A 19,701-nucleotide genomic window follows, 5' to 3' on the forward strand; every position below is an offset into this window, starting at 1 on the left:
TTTAGAATGAGCATCTGCACTATAAAAGTGGCTTCTCAGCTCCTAATTGAGAAAAGGCAGCTATACCAAGTAGTTTCTATTTCAAGTAGGGCCTTTAAGGAACAAGATCCCCCAAAAGCTGTGTTAACCATGTGTCTAGATCAGTTGTTCTTTCACTTATAGGCAGACACAAACTATCTAGAGATAGTGTACTCTAGAAACGGAGGAGAGTGAAATTGTATGTTGTGGTGGGTTGCCCACCAAAGCTGCCTTATCACTCCCCTCCTCAGCTGGACAGAGAAGAGGAAATCATAAGAAAAGGCTCATGGGTTGAAATAAGGGCAGGAAGAGATGTCTCGCCAGTTACCATCATGGGCAAAAGAGACTTGTCTTGAGGAAAAATAATTAAATCAGAGTATGATAATGAGAAATATACTAAATCTTAAAAATACCTTCCCTCACCCACCCCTTCCTTCTTCCCAGGCTCTACTTCACTCCTGATTTTCTCTTCTTTCTCCCTCCAAGTGGCACAGGGAATGAGGGCTGCAATCAGTTCAATCACACTCTGTCTCTGCTGCTCCTTCCTCCTCAGCAGGAGGACTCCTCACACTCTTCCCCTTCTTCAGCATGGGGTCTTTTCTCTGTGAGTTCACAGGTCCTGCTATGAGCCTTCTCCAATGTGGCCTTCCCCTGAGGTCGCTTCCTCCTTTGGGCATCCACCTGCTCCAACATGGGGTCCTCCCTGGGCTGCAGGGGAATCTCTGCTCCAATGCCTGGAGCACCTCTTCCCTCTTCTTCTTCACTGACCATAGTGTCTGCAGGGCTGTTTCCCTCACATGTTTTCACTCCTGTCTCCAGCTGTAGTTGCACAGGGTTTTTTTTCCCCCCTTCTTAACTATGTTGTCCCAAAGGCATTGCCACCATCACTGATGGGCTCAGTTTGGCCAGCAGCAGGTCAGTCTTGGCGATGGTTGGCATTGCCTCTGTCAGGCATAGGGGAAGTTTCTGACAGTTTCTCATGGAAACCACTCCTGTAGCCTCCCTGCTACCAAAACCTGGCCATGAAAACCAAATACGTATGTGCATAGACAGCTTTGCTAGAGCTGTTTGATGTTGGAAATAGCTGGATGCCCAGTGCAGATGAAACAGTTGCCTGTCTTCATTACACCGTGCACAAGGCCAGCACAGGAATCCTCAAGATGGTATGATCAGTGCTAATTGTCCAGTTTTTAATTTAGATATATCAGATGATTGGGCATAGGGCTACATATGGATCATACAAAAGATTGGCTTTGCCTGGAAGAAGTCGTTTGGTACTGTTTAAAAGAGAGGGAGGAGGGGAGAGGAGAAAAATTTAAAATGTCTGTCTTTTTTTAGGAGACCGTCAACTAAAACTTCCGACAGCAGTGAGCCCAGTGAAGCAGGTGATGAGAAGAAGAAAAGGGACTCAAGAAAGAGTGGCTTCCTTAACTTAATCAAATCAAGAGGCTCCAAATCTGAACGTCCCCCGACTGTGACAGTGGCAGAGGAGCCCTCCTCGCCCAAGGTTGCTACAAGAAGTCCAGCTTTAGACACAAGCAAGAAGGAGGTAAAGCCTGCAGAGCAGAACGGTGGTACAGAGCGATCTGAGGAATTAAAGACACCAGACTCACTGGAGGAGGTGCAACCAGATGATGTGGCAAAAGCTGAGAGGGGTGACAGCAAAGGAAGCCCCCAGGGCGGCCGGAGGTATGGTGTGCAAGTGATGGGCAGTGGACTTCTCGCAGAAATGAAAGCCAAGCAGGAGAAGAGAGCAGCCTCTGCTCAGAAGGTGAAGGCAATTTGATTTCTCTTGAGTTGTTAAAAAAATGAGCAAAAGCTAGGTGTCTTCAGGAGAGATGGGTTGGGTATCTAAGGTTTGGTGGCTGGGGCTTGACACATCAATCCTGCTTTCCAACAGGGATTAGGGTGTTCCTGCAAGAGGATTGCTCTCTGCTGTGGTGGTTGAACACAAATGCCCTGGACAAGGAGGAGGCTGCACATGTGGAGCAGGAATTGCACCCTTAAGCCTACTCTTTCTCTCCTCTTGTGGAGGAGGTGACACCAGCCCTTACAATTGATATCATCACAAACACAGAAGAGGACATGTAATTGTTTGCATGTATTACAGGATAATTTTGGTGTGACTAGTAAGCACAACTCAGATATCTCTATATCGTGTTTGTTCACAGTGCATACTGAAACTGTGCTTTAGAAAAGGTAAAGCTAGGACAGACTTCTTGCTGTGCCCCTGGCACATCAGTACCTCAGGTATTTGGCAGTCAGAAGATGATGTAGACAGGAGACATCTGTTGTATTTTATACTATACATTCCATGCAGAGAAGTACATCTGATTTTCAGTCACTGTTTACAACTATTCAGCATATACTTTTCTTGTTGCATTTTTTAATTTTTATGTCCTTTTGTACCACACCTAATTACTTTTGTGGCTTTGATTTCTGTATTTCAAATACTAAGATTGAAAGAAGAAAAGCATACATGAAAAAACATCCAGATTGCCTTTGCTCTCTGTAATTTTCTCTTCTGTGAAGTGCTGATGCTGGGCAAGAACTCTGCTTCACTTTGCAGATGTGTAGTGGAATATCCTTGTGTTCCTCGAAAGCTTTTTGTACCAGCCTATTTTGCCTGATGCCCATTTCCCTTTGGTCTTCTCCATTATTATCCTCTGTTTCCTGCCAGCTGCAGTTGGCATGTTTCACAGTTACCAAAGAATCAGCCTTTTTTCACTTTTCCTCTTCTATGTTCAGGGCACTCAGATGTTCTCCATTGCCCACCATTGTCCCCTGTAATTTGGAAGATGTTGTCTTACAACAAAGCTCATCTGCAAGCTTTGTTGGGTTTTCCTTCCTTTAACATGTGCAGAATTGTCTTGCTGTGACCAAGCAAGGCACCCAAAGTCCATTTTTACCTTTCTTCATAGTCTTATAGTGCTTTCCATGATGTGTGAGCCATTCCTGCAGACACCAGAGCCTTGTCATAAGCAGATTCAAATTAATGCAGTAGTCTATGGATCATTAAAGGGATCCTCAGCATGAAAATGATTTTTCTAAAGAAATTACCAATTCCCACCTTTCTCATTGGTTTTAAGTAATGCCCATGAATAGTCTCATTGATTTCTAAGGCACCAAGTTTTCAACTAGAATGCCATATGATTTTAAATACGAGTATTATGCCCTGCCTGTAACTTATAAAATACCAAGCTACTCCAGCCTATATGAATTTTTACAACTGCTTAATTGTGTATGCCTCATGCTCTTTGGGTTCTTAACACTTGTTATCTACAGTGAGTCAAATCTGGAGGGTCATGACTGAGGTAGAATATTAGCATGTATATTTTTTTAAGTGGGGAGAGTAAAAGTCCTCTTTGACTGATGAGCTTTTGTAGCATTAATTAAAAATTTTAATTTCATCCATCAAAATGAAAGGTTGTTGCCTTTTCCCAGTTTGGTTTTTTTTACCACCTTTCACTTTTTTACTGGCTGGAGCGGTTACTCCTCTTATTTCAGGTTTAATTTTCAAGAAAATAATATTATTTATTTCATTGTTTGGTAAAAATTTGTATTTATAGAATGCAAAAATATGGGGGTTTTATATATTTTTATTTTATTTAAAGAGTGACAAGAAAACTGCATTGAAATAGAAATCTTTACACAGCAGAGCACTAAATTATCTGTTCTTAATGTTGCTCAGAGGACACGAAATTGAACTGCTGTTCTGAAGAATTTTTCACATACTTCATCCTAGGTCACAGTTTTAGGTTTACACTTTTATTCATGATATTCATGAAGGTGAAAATCGTACAGTAATCGCACGCTTGAGCTGTGGAAGACATCATCCCACTGGTGTTACATTGTTTAAGATGCGTATGATATCAAGTTACATCTTCAAATTTATCAGAATTCCAGTATGCTAGAAAATTGTGTTTTCCTTTAAGGTACAGATGGCTACTTATATTCTGAGCTATTTTACATGAAAACAAAGCCAGAAGGAATTTACTATTTCATTCGTACTGTACCGCAGTCTTGTTTCAGATACCAAGTGATGAGCAGGTGCACAGTAGATGGAAAGATGGTAAATGAGTTTTTGTTTTCTTTTGCTTAGAATACAACATGCGAATTGGCACTAATGGTAGAGTCAAGTGTTTGCAGATTAGTGTTGCCTCTGGGTGCACATAAAAAGATCTTTTAGCTCCATCTAGTGTTACAAACTGGATTCTTAAGTACCTGGAGCAAGGCCTGTGAGCAAAGCATCATCCGTAACCTGTTTATTCACTCTCAGTGGCACCCAGCTCTGTGGTGTTGCCCAACCTTGCATGAATTCCTATAAAAAGTAGTCTGCTCATTATTTATCTACATGATAAATTCACCTGCATTGATCTGACTTCTAAGAGTAAATTTTTGCAGGAAGTGTTTAGTGTTGTCCCAGGACCATAAGCAGTTTGTAATGTGTGTACAGTAGGTAGCCAAACATGCTCACATTCTAATTGCATTTTTGAGTGCTATGCTAATAGATGCCAGCACTGGCTTTTGTACTTATCTCTGTGCATGGTCATATTTCTTCAGTAGTCCGATAACTAGGGAGGGAGGAAGGAGTTACAGTGAAATTAGTTTCATACTGTCACACAACTCTCCTAAGTCATTTACTGTAGATAAGTGTTATGAATATGTCTTCAGTATTTTTATAAGAAAACTACTTTTTCAGTGAAAGTTCATGAGGATTTACATTCCATGAAGAAATTGTTGTAAAAAAAGGGGGTTTTCCAAGGTACAGAAGAAAAATCCAGTAAGTGGAGAGTGGTATTCCCTTTAAAAATACATAGCCAAGGCAGTCTTACAAACAAACATGTAACTTTGGTAGGTGTAGAAGTGAGAGTTTAGCCAAAATATCAATGACAGTCAAGAAATAGGAATAAAAACTGGGTTTCCACCCAGTGGTACAAAGCTTTAATGGTTCTATTAGCTTTAGAGATGATTTTGTTTTGTCCATATGGGCACCACAGCTTAATATTCTGCCCCTACAAGTCTTGAGTGCATCTGTCCAGAACACTTTGTTTGGCTTACACATGGTTTTTAACATACAGATGATTTTATACTTAAAACCTGTAGAAATGTAATCCCTTAGAGTGGATACTTACATCTGTATCAGGGTAGTTTTATAGTACGGGAAGTTTAATGATGATTCTAATAGCATCCCCCTTATGCAGTGTGCCATTTTAAGTGCTCACCTGTACTTAGAGAAGAGCTTGGGAGATAGCATCACCCTGCCAAGTCTTATATAGGAATGACAGACACTCAGCATCTCCATCCTCTTCTTTATTGTATTGAAAAGAGGCTTTGTTTAAGGAGCTATGAGATTACATGAGCAAAATGAAGGTGTCAGTAAATCTTTAAGGCCAACTACACTGTTTTATGCATCACTCCCCAAAATCTTCTTCGCTTGAAATGGCTGTATTGTATTACCACTACAGGGGAAAGATATATGGCCAGCATGGATATTTAGGGATCATTTCTTTATGCTTGTATTTAAAATACTATTTTCACTCTAAATCCATCATTTTTTCTGTAATAAATATGTATTCCTGCTACTTGTAACCATTCTCTTCCTTCCTACATTTCCTGTTGTCCCATTTTTACCCATGTGCTATACCTAGCAATCTTTAGGATCATAACCTCCAAAGGGCAGTGGTCATGGTTGATGTGCACTGTGTGGCACATGGTGGAGATTTCTGAATGCTATGGAATAGCCAAATCCCAGTACAATTCATGCAGAGTTGGTGTTGGAGTAGCAGTAGCAGTTACCTGAACGTGTCAACATGACTTATGTATGGGTATATAACCAAATGCAATGGTCATCAGAACAAATCATTTACCACACCAACTGTCTTGCCACACTGTCTTGAAATACAAATCAAGATCAATATTGAAGCTGCCTGCAGAAATCTATCCATACTTTTTTAGTTTCAAAATAATCTCACTTTTATCCCTAGTCTTATCTTTCTAAGTCTTTCTGTCTTAGTATATCCTGCACTTACTTCTATGCACTTTTTGTATCCTCCCATTTATTCTTCTTCTTAAGGTTTGGTAGCAGGTAAGCCAGTAAAAGGAGGCTGGTTCTTTAGAAAGCACTGCATGTGTAAGCTTCTCCTGGTGAATACACAGGTTTCAAGCTCACTTAGGCTAGAGCTATGATATGGCAAAAGTTTTTGCGCCTTTTTTTTTGAGGCCAAGATGTTCGGAAACCTAACCAAGAGAATGGAAGACTTAGGCAAAATATCAGCACATAAACGAGAAGTCCTCTTCCTTTAGAGGTGCTGAGCACCCAGCAGTGCTTGTGATGGCTAGCTTTAAACACTTTTCAGTAAGTAAGGTCTGTTTGGTTTTAGAGGTATCCTGTAAACACACCAGTACTGGTATTTCTGTAGCTGCAGTTTTATCTAAAATGAGAAGCTATTCTTCTATGTAGAATGGCATAAGATCCATTCAGCAGTCATATTCAAAGTCTAGTTTCAATTCCTGTACATTAGGAGATCTGTCTCATAGGAGGCAGGGTGTCATTGCAGCTTTGATAGGCATGTGGCAGTGTTAGTTACAAATCAGCATGGTTTTCTTCCCACTTAGCTCTCCAAGACTTGAAACAGAAACAAAGGGAGAGAATCCACAATTTCTTACTATAAGTGTTTTCTCTGCCTCATGGCTTCCAAATTAGAGGGTTTTTTTACCTAGCAGAACGACTGAGTTGTACTAATTGCAGATATATTACTAATATGAGAGCTTTTCTCACTCTTTCAGAAACTTGGGAATGACACGACTCCCAGAGAGTCTTTTGACACAACAGTGAGCTCAGAACGACTGGATGGAAGTGGTGCAGGTACAGTATGGGTTCCTTGGTATAAACTCTTTCTAGAAATTGCAAAATGCATAACTTCAAAAATCTCAATTCCCTCTTCAGATTGTATGTCTACAATTGCTAAGCAAAATAGGAATTTACACTAAGTGCAGATGATTAGAAACAAGTTTGCTTTCTGTGCTGTGTTGGACAGCACGTCTCATGAAGTCAGCTTTAGGGCTGAATTTATGGCTCACTTTTTACTCTCGTTGCACAGGAGAGGGACTACTTGGTGCGGGTACCTGAGGCGCCTTCAAAGGGATGCTGACTTTTAATGGGATCAGCAAAGCTGAAGCTCAACTCAAGAGCCACCAGGAATGTCTATGCACGAAGAAGTGCAAGTGATGAATATATCTGAGGACCTAAATATGACCAATTTGCAAGGTTTATAGTAGTCTGCACATACCAACTTGAGTAGTCTTAGGTTTCAACTGTTTCACCTGGCTCATAGCCAACAGCAGCTGACTCTTCCCAGGATTTACCCAGTTTGATTGAAACCAGGGCTGTCTGCAAAGCTGTGGAGCCCCCTGGACACTGCTCACATGCACAAAATTACTCTCATTGTGTACAAAGTGGTGGCCAGCCTTGTAGTGCTTACAGCACCAACTCTCTCTGCACCTGGTCTTTCTGTGCCATTGTCAAGCTGTAGTCCTGGTCCCTGACACGGCAGTCAGTGCCTATATTGCAGCCATCTCAGGACAAGAGGACATTCCAGTCTTCATATATACTTTTGAGACTGGCCAGTGAAGTATTTGAAAGGGATTCAGCTCTGCTGGTTTGTGGGTACCACATGAAAGGAGTGGGCTGAACTAGGAAATCCAGGTCTGATTTCTCAGTAGCAGTGGTAGGTACCCTGCAAGCATGGCAGAGAAGATTGCTAAAACATACAGAAGCATGGAAAAACAGGCTGAAATCAAAATCTAGTGTGGCCATCTTGCTTGAGCACTTTAGATATCAGTTATGAAGTTTTATACCTTTCTAAAGCAGTTTTTAAAGCATAGTCAGAGCATGCCGAAACCTGGAAATCAATGCTTTTAAAGCCTGCTTATCTTTTGAGGAGGACCTCGTGGACTGTATGTGTCTCTGGATATCAGTAAACTGAAGTCAGAGCAGCAAGAATAGTCTGCACTTGGGGCATTAGGGTAGCTGAGGGTGTCCAACCCCAACTTTTCTCAGGTCTTTGTATATGACCCGTTTCACCCCCACCTCACTGCACTATGCTTGCCCTTCCTTTTAGCCTCCAGCTGTCAGTTGTTTCTTTACCACTCTTGCTTGAGAGCTCCCCAAGGCTCCTTTTCATTGTTGCAACTACAGTTTATTTTCAGTTTGGGCTAATTTATTTTAAATTACTGTGCTCTAATAATGTTAGGAGGCTTGAGGTCAGGAAGACAAGAAAGGGAGTTAATGGAAAATTGCTGGATGTTGTTACAGGCAAACTAGAGATAGTGATGCAGAAGGAGAATAAGTTTTGGGGGGTTTATTCCTTGCTTTGTGTCTGGATGTTGCCTGATTTTTATTTTTTTTTTGTATGCACACACGCACAGGTGGAGAAGGTGTCCTGCTGTTTCGCTTGCAGCAAGAAAGTCCTGAAAGCGTGCAGACACAAACTCTTCCTGTCACGCACTCGCACAAATATATATGCACCACACAACTGTCTGCTTTGCCAGAGTTTAACTCCAGCTGGGCTGAAAAACAGTTACATAAGCTGGAAAAACATATTGGAGATTGGCTTGCAACAAACTGTATCAACACTCCCCTCCCTCCCACTGTCATTAAAATGTCTGTGCTCAGCACTTTTGTATTCAGTAGGATTTCTGAATGGGAATAGCAGGTAGGTCAAGTCAGCATCTGTGAGCACATGCTGAATTTTACAAATAGGGCTACCAATCTGCATTTCAGTTAGTTTGTAATTTTCTTCTGAGAATAAAGACATGACAATTGTTGCAAGTCCCAAGCGAGTTCCAAGATTATCATTGAAACTGCTAGATATAAACCTTCAACCTTCTGAAAGCTGCTGAGTAGGAAAGTAGGGCAGGCTTTTTGCTTGTTAGCAACCTGGAATCCAGCAGGCTTTCTACCAATTGATTTATTGCTTGGAAGTCACTGTAACTTTATCTGTAAATACCTTGCTCTTTGTTTGGGATAAATAATATGTTCGTAAACTTACTAATGTGTGGAAACTGTAATCCATGTGCAGTGTTATTAGTTAAATCAAAATATCATATAAAGAATACTTTGATCTGGGCTAAGTTTCAAAATCTCCTCCAGAGCCTGGTAAAAGCAACAAATAAAAATATGTAACCTGCTGGTCACACGCTTGGGATTTATTTTCTGGGACAGGATTTCTCTGTTGATCTTGGAAACCCAACCTTTTGTCTATAGAGGCACAAAACTGTCAAGAGCTGCCTTTTCCACTGATCCATCACTGTTTTCTCAGCAGGTAGGCTGTGCCATCTGCTTCCAGAAATAGGAAGGAGGAATAAGGTCCAGCTAGCCATCACGTCAAATATATGAAAAAGGGGGACATGCAATTGCCCCCTTGGGCAATTGAATTATGAAGCTTAACATGTGTAGGAATTAGCAGGTTTGGATGCTTTTATTGCAGTGATTTTAAATACAACATTGAGGTCTTCTTACACACTCACATAGCTGTGCAGCAGTGATATGTGAGCTAATGGTGGTATTTTCCACAAAAGCATATCTGTGCATCTAGCCTTCTGTGTTGCAGCAGACTTCATTTTATGTGTCTATTTATTTCAGTGCCTAAACAGCAGCAGACCCTTCCAGAGAGTCGGTTTGCATCGAATAAAGGTGACTCCCTTTCAACATCATCAGAAAAAAACTCAAAAGCTGAACCAAAGGCAGAAGCTGGCGCAAAGGCAAGAAGTTCTTCCAACACACCTACCAGCCCAAAACCCCCACTGCAGTCAACAAAGCCCAGCCTGGCAGGACGACCCACAGTGCCACAGAAACCGCGCTCTGCCTCTCGTACTGGTGAGGAGCTCTTCTGAGCAGTCCTTGTCCCCAGCTCTGGGTACTCCTGAGTCGTGTTTGTGTGGCCTATGGAGGAGACAGCTCTCGCCACATGCTGAACAGAAGTTAAATGTAGAGGGACAGGTTCTTCAGTGCCTTGCTCTTGACTTGCATCCTTCTTTTCCACCTCCTTTTGTCCTAATTTGAATAAACTTATTAAAATGGTTTAACCTATGATCCTCAACAGTAAAGTGTGAGAAGCAGTAGTAGTGGCAGTGGCAGAGCTGTTTTGAGTTAGCCTGTTTTCACAGAAGAGGCGAGCATAGAAAGGTACTTCAGCATCAAAGTCCTGTTGTAGTAGCACTGACAGTAGCACTGTATTTTCTCTAAACACCTGGCTATAAATACCAAAATCCTTGAGGCTTTGTGGCAGACTGCTTTTAGCCTTCAAGCAAATCCCGTTATTCTTAATAACCTGCACAAATCAAGTGTCTCTTACCGTCTTTTTCCTTCTTTAGTCTTTGTTTCTTTCCTTATTGCTTTTGACTGGAAATAACTGTCACTGTGCTTTTATAACCCTGCAAGACTGCCAACTGAATAACTACTAACTTCTGTTCTGTCTTAACCTCCTGCCCAGGTATTATCTTAAGGTTTCCAGTAATGGGAAATACTTCAGCAGATCTCCCACACATTTGTGTGTCTACTGTCTAATTGGCCAATGTCACAAACCCCTCATCCCAAAGTACACCCACTGCAGGTGAGGGAAATTAAAAGCCAGTTAGTGACTTCCCCAGTAGCCATGGCAAATACAGCTTATTAATTGCTGTTGAGTGAAAAATGTGAGCGTGGCCATCTGTAAGAGCTCGCAGCCTTCTTGGCTTTGCCCATACTCACCATTGACCTTAGAATGATATAACTTCTGGTAAAGACGAGGGGACAAAGGGATGTTACAGCCTCCTCCCTGCCCTTGATGTGTAACCTGAGCATTACTTAGTCTCTATACTCCAGTGAGCAGTACATTGTTCAAATAAAAATTCACCATCAGGTTTTAGATGACTTTATTTTTATTTTATTGACCATTTTAAAAATGGTCATTAAAGTCAGAGATATTGGGTAAGATACGAAGATGAATACAACAGGAAATCACGTCTTATTTGGTGATGCCTAATCTGTAAAATAGGCAGTGTTCTATCAGAGTTTTAGGTATCAGAAAGACCTGAGCTATGTTTCTGCCAGCTCCTGTTTCCTGCAGAGAGAGCATACTGTGGGTTTAACACAAGGGAGTAATTAGTACTTACTCATAATAGGCCAACTCTTTGGGAAGAGTAAAAGCAGCGTCATCTCTGTTACAGTCCAACTTCTATTCTAGTACTTATACTATAGTAAACCACTGTCTAAGCTTGCCCAGGCAACATGATGAAAAAACCAAGCATCATTCATTCCGTGCTCTTGCTCTTGCTGTTGTTTCCAGCAGTGTGGGCAAACAAATGGCAGCAAATTTTTGCTAAGTAATCTGGGAGCAAAGGAACACAGCTCGGATGTCCACAAATTGTCAAAAACTGAAAGTGGTTGCTCAATAAAGCACATAACTACTTTAGTTCAGAAATATATAGCTGTCTTTGCCAATCATTGTGTTCATCTGTATGTTGGTACTGAGCTTCCCAAAGCAAGTGGCCTCGCAGGCATATCAAATGCTTGGAGAAAGGTCCAAGAACTGGTGTATCTGTTCACATCAAGTTGCATTTGGAAGGTCATCACTTTCCTGTGCTGAAAGTGAAAAGATTGACTCCTTTGTGGTGGATTCTCAAAAACAAGATAATTCCTATTAATTTCTAGTATACAACTGAATTAACTCTTCATACAAATATGCAATATAGGTGATATTCTGAGTTCCTTTTTTCCTTTTATCAATGGTAATGTATCTTCCTAGTTCCTCTGTTGAGTATATATGCCACTGTTTACTTCTTGGGAAGCAAACATACAAGCAGGTTAAATAATCCACTGTAGCTGTACTTCCCTGCTGTCCAAGCAAAGGCTGTCTAGTGGAAAACTGGAAAGGTCTTCTTGTAAGGACTGTAAAGACGGTAGTCAACTTGCCATACATGATGCATATGCAGTCTTTTAGAGAAACAAGAGATCCAGATGGTTTAAACTATGGATTTGAATTTAAGTTTTAGATTTCCTCACAGTCCAGAAGATGAAGTACTTTTTCTATTTAGCAAATCTTTACAGATTCCCTTGTCTTATCTATTGGGAAGTTATTCCTGGAAGTATAGTGGTCTGTAGGCTATTTTTGTAATTTGTTTCCCTGATTCACTTTTGTACCTTGTAGCTGTGAAACAGGACATCTAAGTTGATCGGTTCATTCTGTTTCTGAACAATGAAAATATAAGTAGAACAAATATTTCAAAAAATCCATGCAAATTTTTTTTCAGCTCTTCTTTACAAATTGCATACTTATGTCTTGCAGGAAATTCAGTTGGTCCCATCAAATTTCTATTTGTGCTACAATAGCTGTACACCTGAAAATGCTGAAATCGGGATCTTGCTTTGACTACTAAAATCCTTTCACTTGGACTGAGGGCCATTGTGCATTCTGTGCATTGTGTAAATTCGCGAATCCTTCATTTTCTGGCACAGATCTTGTTTGTGTATTGTGTTGAGGTTTGGCCCATCATAAACAGCACCATTTCTGTGAGTTTCAGTGCAAATATAACTTCTTGCCCTTTTGTTTGTGTTACTCCACAGAGGAAGCTCCAGAGTCTCCCTCTGGCCCCAGTTCCCCAAAAGTTGCCCTGCTTCCACCTGTGCTGAAGAAAGTTCCTTCTGATAAAGAAAAGGATGGTCAGAGCACCCCTTCAGTCAGATCATTTTCTCAAGAAGGTAGGAGTGTTGGTATAACTTCTTCCAGTGTGCCCGTCTTCGAGTGAAATTTGACGTGTCATTGTTCCCTGATTTGTTTTCACTCGAAAGGGAAGAGGGTTATTCATCTGAAGGTGAAAAGAGCAAGGAAAGTGTATCTGGTCACCTATTCTGCATCTCTTCACCCATCTTCCTTTGATCAAATCAAATGAAAGATAATCCCTTGATATTAATAATGTAACTGAACAATTAAGGCACTCTTGTGTATATTTTGGTTAGTTTGGTCTGAACTAAGATGCACACAATAATGTGAAATGTAGCAGCACATTTCCAGGGGAGCAGCCATGACTTTGGTCCTTGCAGCCAGCCTGTTGCTCTGTTTGTATTCCTCCTTTCTGTGGGGTCACTGCACGTGAGTGAGTTCACCTTCTCCTCGGGCAGTGAGTCTCTGTGTGCCAGGGCAAGGCTTGGTACCTTTTATGCACAACAGTAGGCTGCTGCCTTCTCTGTGCTGATTTTCATGTGTGCACTGGATTTCTACATCTGCTGATGCATTTTCTTGCCCACAGTTGGCTCTTAGAAGAACTAAGTCTTCCTCTGATAGCATAGCATAACATCGGCTACGTGGAGAAGTAGTCACAGAAATGTTGCTCAGCGTGGTGTTAGCTGGTGTTTAAAATCTGGGGGTGAGACCTCTTACCTTCCTGGGTCTCTCCTCAAAGAAGACATCTGAGGTGATTCCCATCACTTAAACTGTGAAACAAAGGGGTTCTCTTTCACAGTCTGACAACAGATTTTCATAGTGTAGGATGGGGACAACTGAGTTGAGGCAGCTACATAATGCTGGGTTGTAAAGACTGAGAAGTTGTGCTGCCCACAGAGCCCACTGCTACCTTCTAGATGAGGGCAAAGTCATCCCCAAAGCAGCATGATCCATAGATAAGTTTTGAGAAGCTTCTCCCTAAGGCTACCATTTTCTTTATGAAACAACTTACCTCACAGTCTGGGTGTTGTGCTGCTTGGAAAATTGTTGCAGTGGTGGCTAACATTTGGTGACTGCATGTCAGCACATGTGGAGTATTTGTTTTGATTCTCACTTCAGCCACTTTTATGAGGCCATTGGGCTGCTCTTGTGCCATAAAGGTACAGCAGAATACCACAATCTCACTGAATTGTGTACAGCTAGCAGGACACAATACACCCAAGGACCTCTCCTGTCCCTGGAGAGGGCTGAGTATTCAGATGATCTATGTTGCCAAAAGCAACAGGAGTCAGACACTGCTTTCTTAGTCTTTGCTCCCTTAGACGTCTCCAGACAATTTGACCTAACACAGGGTTTTCTAGCTGGCTCTACATTGCACTGCACACGTTTTATCGATCATAGTTTAGACTGGCTAAAGTTGGGTTTCCAGGTCCTTAAGGAGCTGCAATGTTTTGCATAAAGTTGTTTGGGAAAGAGTAAATTCCGTTTCTTTCATTTTTTTATTCCTTTTCATATTTTCTTTTTTCTTCATTACTGTTCTACTTCCTCACTCAGTCCTTGCTTTCTGCTGCTGTTCAGGCTAGCATGTTCAATTTATTTCTGCAACTGGTAAATCACTGCAAATCTGTCTAAGTTAGTAAACAAAATTATACTTCCTGTGAAACAAAGCTAAAAATTAGATTATACTTGATTATAAAATTGGTTTATGTTAATGAGTTTAACTGTACTTTGTGGGACAATCTCCAAATACACCTCTTTGCAGCTGTAAGATCGGGCTCCAGTTACTAACATACCCAAATATCTGGACTACGTTTAATCAATCACCTGGCATACTGATTACTACTCCTTGAACAATTGATTAAATGGGTTGGATAAGTGAAATTATTTGTATTACTTTCTATTCTTGGGCCTACAGAGCAGCTTAGGAGTATAAATGAATCATTTTCCTTGCTAGAACAAACAGGAGATTGTCAAAAAAGAGATGCAGCTCTTGACTGTGCCAAGCCATCTGGCAGCGTGAAAACCACTCCGGGGCAGTATTCTACCAGTGCAGAAGAGGAAGCTAATGTGCTTGGGCAGAGGAAGGCACAGCCAACTTCTGGTTAGAAGTTTTCATTTTTCATCAAGATGATGCTTGAAAACTGGTACTAACAATTAAGAAACAGCAATAGCAAAGAAGCAACAAAAGAGTGTGGGTTTGTCATTGAGTTGTGAGAAAGGTAAAAATCTCGTGGGATGCTAATCATCTTTTTATCCCCATGGGAATTGCATGGCGTGAAAAAATTCCCAGATAAGAAATGCGTGTGCATTTTTCCTTCGTGGCAACACCAGTGACCAGTACCATCTAGCACCCACAGCCCCCCTAGAGAAGAGCACTCCTTACAGTCTGTGACTGCTCAGTGCAGCAGCACTGGCACACTGCCGTGTACGCACGCTGCAGGTGGGCTGTCTGCTGCTTTGTGTGCTTGCACACCTTTCCTTCCTAAGATGCATGCACTTTAGTGTTTCAAAATACATTTCAGCTTGAATATTGTTAGTGCCAGTTTCAGTGCATCACTCACTAAACCACTTGAGAACTGGGTAAATTCAGATTGTTTATTATCACTTTGATTTTTCAGTTACATAAGCAAACAAACAAACAAACAAACAAAAACAAACAAACAAAAAACAAACAAACAAACAAAAACAAAAAACAAAACAAAAAAAAAACCAACCAAACAAAAAAAACACCAAAAGAGCCCAAGCCCACCACTGTGGTGCACTGAGGAGCAGCTTTGACTTAGTGAGCTCATTCAGGAAGCTATGAAAATGTTTGGTTGCTCTATATGTTTTTAAAATATAAAAACTCCTGTTCTCAAATGGTACATGTTTACATGTTTGCATTTACATCTTCACTGGTTTGTTTAAGCAATTATTCACACTTACTTTTTTTCTGAAATATTTTAATTGGGTATTTGAATATCTTATGCAACTCCATTTACCCACAGTTTTTCTACTTATAAGACGTCACGTATCCCTTTTGTAACATCCTCACCCCAAAATTTATAAACTGATTTCCTTATCATATTGTAGAATTGAACTGAATCCATCCAAACTTAGAATCTCCCCTCCCTATCATAATCAAGTTATTATATTTTAGTTCATTCTAAGACATCTCTCTGATAAAATAAATTTTGAGAGCTGAGATGCTGCTACAGACCAATGGAGGTCACCTGTGTATGGTCTCATCGGGGCAAGGGTAAGCTCTTGTGGCAGAAGCCTGCTTGCACTATGTGGACTTTAATGTCTGGGGTTTTTTCAGTTATTTTGGGGGTGAACTACCTGCCTAGATTTATCAGGCCATAAACAGAAATGGCTGCTGCAGGATGTGTTTTGAGTTTTGTTTGAAGAGTCCATGGGGGCCAAACAAAGGCCGGGTAATTAGTAGGAGGTACAGGTGTCAAGAATCACTCAAAAATTTTCCATTTCTTTGAAAAGCAGTGGTGTTTTGGAAACTGGAAATGCCTGAATATTTTTTACTGCATTTAGGTATCTTAATCCTCTCCAGTTCTATGAAATAGTTTTAAAATCCTTTCTCAAAATCCTTTCCTGTTTCCCAACTTGCAAAGCCAGGATAAGAATGCAGTGAGCGTGTAGCTGCTGGCTCTCATTTCCTCACATACTTTGTTTTGGCTCGCGCAAATGAGGAGACAGGTATTTTGGACTCCAGAGAACTATTTGACTGCCTCAGCAGCTCAGCAACGCCTCCCCTGGGATCCCTCTCTGCATTTCCTACGTTCCTGCCAGTCCCTAACACATCCTGGCACAATTTTAAAACAGCCACGGAGAGGCATCTGTGACAGCCTGCTGCTTGCCTGCCTCTGCTGTGGCTGGAGCTGTGTGCCGGTGGCAGGGCAGGCTGTCCCTTCCAGTGGTGAGGCTATAGGTGAGCGCTACACAGGGAAGATGATGCTTCATGCCCACCGTGGCTGCTGGTGCCTTGTCAAGAGAGGGTTCACAAGCGTGGTCAGGCACAAGGATCAGTGTGAATGAAAGCCGGACATCCTTACCTGAAATGGTGGAGCAAAGAAGGTCTCATAATCATAACATTTAATTTTGTGGGGCTAAAGTGAGATGGCTTGCAACAAAGTCACATATAGGTGTGTTTAAAATGTCATTTTAAGTGGAAGTGTGAGATTTCTAAAGCTATCAATCCTTGGGCAATGTCGCCCCGGTTAATGTGTATAACCTGCTTGTTACCATAGCAGTTGTAGACCACTGATTAGATCAGGAATCTTAACAAGGTTTTACAACCTCCTTTCCAATTTATTTCAAAGCTTACAGCTTTGGAGAAAACCCTGGCTTTACGGAGATTTTTAGAGTGCTGAGCAAACGAAATGGATGCTGTTTGCATTTAGATTGTGGGAAAGAGGGTATGCCCTCCTGCTTTCCCCGTTACGGGGCACAGAAAGGCACAGAGCCCGTGATCTCATCTGGAAGAGGTGATGGTTGGGCTTAGAGCCATGGGTGTCCCCCATATCAGGGAATAAGGAGGACATAAGGACGTGGCAGTGAAGTGGGGCAGGGAGAAGCAGTTTGGATAACTTGGATGCCACAGTGAATGTCTGTCCTGATCAAAGCTTCTGAGTCAAAAGGGAGAATATAGATGTGTCCTGCTAGGGAGACAGGGCTGCCTGGGATGTGTGCTGCTGGTCTGAGGTGTGTTCAGCAGGGATATCCATATGAGCAGTCAGGAGTGTACTGTCTCAGATCCATCCCAGCTGGAAAAAAAAGAATCCTGTTCTGTTTTGGAAGTGGTGTGAAGAGAAAAAAATCTCCAGGTCATTTCTGACTGTAATGTTTACCGATGTCAGAGTGAAGTACTACGTGTCATATTTCAAGTTTGCCTGCTTGCCAACCAACAGCAGAATAAAGCTTGCTCAAACTCTCTCTCTTCTCTCTCACCTTTTCTGGTTTGAAGAATTAATGGACCTATGCTACTGCCACTAGTGCAAGTTAAATGAGTAGGATCAGGAGCAGGTCTTGTGTGCACGAGTGACTTTTTTTTTTCCTTTCTCTCTCCTCTACAATCATGTAAGACCTGTTTCTGTTTTATACAGCTGCGAAAAGAAGCCCCGGGCAGCAGTCTCACGAGTTCCAGGAACTGAAGCAGAGGTCCTTAAGTAAAGACGGTCATCAGGGAAGCAAGTCCAGTGACTCCGGCGAAGAAGCAGATAAAGATTTTATTTTCGTTTAGCAATCAGTACAAGTGCTTCGTAGTGCAAGAGCTTTTTATAACAATCGGGGTTCAGCAATCAACAGCCCCTCTAGCCAGCTGCTCTTTCACCACAGGTACATTTCCATGCAGAAAACCTGATCTTCCAATCATTATTTACAGTACACTTGGCATCGATTCGGTCCTTAATTTCTGTTCTGTACAATGTAGACATTCCTTTCCATGCCTTTGCCTAAAGCCAGCCATTCTTTCATGTGTTCTACTTGAATTTCTCTGAAGCAGCTACAAAGAGTGCCCTGCATTAGGGCATTTAGAAAGCAAAGCAAATTAACTGGAGACTATCTTACACTAAAACACTGTACAGCAGGTAATGTGTTGTACTGCTGAATGTAAATGTGTCAGATCTGCACGTGACTTACCTATAAATATATTCTTGCGGTATGCAATTGCACATTGTAATTATATTAAAAGAGCACACTAATAAAATAATTTGTATAGATTATATATATTAAATGCTTGGGTATGGTTTTTACATTCTCCCATAGGGAGCTTCTTTCTTCCTGTTCTCCTACTGTACATAAAGCTCCAACACTTACATTTGTGTACCGTCAGAAAGCACAACAGAGAAGGATTTGGATGACGTATAATCATGGTATGCTTCCACATTCGTATATTAATGTATATATTGATTGGAATGAGGGCAATTGAAATTTTATTAATATTGGTGTTTTCTAGAGGCCTTCCTCAGTTTTGTCTGCATATTAGCTTCCTTTCAATGTGTAATTCTATGAGAAACATAGCTCGACACCTGTAAAAACATTTCAGCTTTTGAGGGAGGGGATGCAAATTTCACAGCTACCCACTTACATTACAAGTTGAAGGGATTTTATTCATATGTATATTTGTAACAATAAAAAATGATTTTACAACTGAAATACTAGTCTTTGTTTTTACAACAGTGTTTGTGGTCTGATGGTCTCTGCTCTTTGAATCTGGCATTGAGTCAGGTAGACAAAGTGTGCGGTTAAGACAAAACCTATGTCATTTTTCTGCCTCTAGTAAAGGCTCTAGTTCCAGCTGAAACGGACACATACACATCATCTTCATAAAACTGCTGAAGGAAGATCTCTTTGCGAATCTCCTCCCTTGGGATCTTCATCAAAGTAGCCTTCACATGAGCCAGAAACATGTGCTATCTGAATTCCCAATTTTAATCCAGTAGGACAAAATAAAATTGATTTGGTAACTCTCTCCCAAGAGTAATTTCCCTTGCCCTTCTGTAGCTTCTTGACTGGACAGAAATGCTCAGATACTTGCTTGTTAGGTGACCTTCTGTCTGATCCCTGTGTACATGCCTCCTATTGCAGTATAAAAGGCTGCTAAATCAAAACAGAACATCTTAGAAGGTTGGTAGAGGTTTACGTCTCAAAAGTAGGCTACAAGGCTGTGGGAAAGAGGTTCTGAGTGCTGGGGGTTCATACCTGGGGTTTGCACTCTCTTGAAATTCTGCATTTGTCTAAAATCATTGAGAGAGTTCTTCACATTCACATATATATTTGTGATTTATTTGGCATCAGTAAGAACAAAAGACAAATTGCAAACTAAAAATAGAAATACTTGTATTAGTAATGAAAATTAATCCAATCATAAATAAAATGCAATATTTATTCCCATAGGACATGGAAAAGAAAACTGCCTGAGAAGTGTAAGTATGCAAGAAGGGTTGCCCTATTTGTTGGTTTTGTGGATTTAAGACAATTAACA

The 19,701-nt window shown here is 41.1% G+C and overlaps 1 protein-coding gene across 1 annotated transcript in view; it reads left to right on the plus strand.

The window, feature by feature from the left end:
• Positions 1 to 18,872, plus strand: part of CARMIL1 (capping protein regulator and myosin 1 linker 1) — a 193,274-nt gene extending 174,402 nt beyond the window's left edge. The window contains 5 exon segments of the mRNA XM_032681955.1: positions 1,357 to 1,789; positions 6,808 to 6,886; positions 9,665 to 9,898; positions 12,626 to 12,760; positions 17,822 to 18,872. Of these exon segments, the coding sequence (XP_032537846.1) occupies positions 1,357 to 1,789; positions 6,808 to 6,886; positions 9,665 to 9,898; positions 12,626 to 12,760; positions 17,822 to 17,958 (1,018 nt within the window). The 3' untranslated portion in view covers positions 17,959 to 18,872.
• Positions 18,873 to 19,701: the final 829 nt, after the last annotated feature.

This window comes from Chiroxiphia lanceolata, chromosome 1, assembly GCF_009829145.1.
Source record: "Chiroxiphia lanceolata isolate bChiLan1 chromosome 1, bChiLan1.pri, whole genome shotgun sequence".
Taxonomy (NCBI): domain Eukaryota; kingdom Metazoa; phylum Chordata; class Aves; order Passeriformes; family Pipridae; genus Chiroxiphia; species Chiroxiphia lanceolata.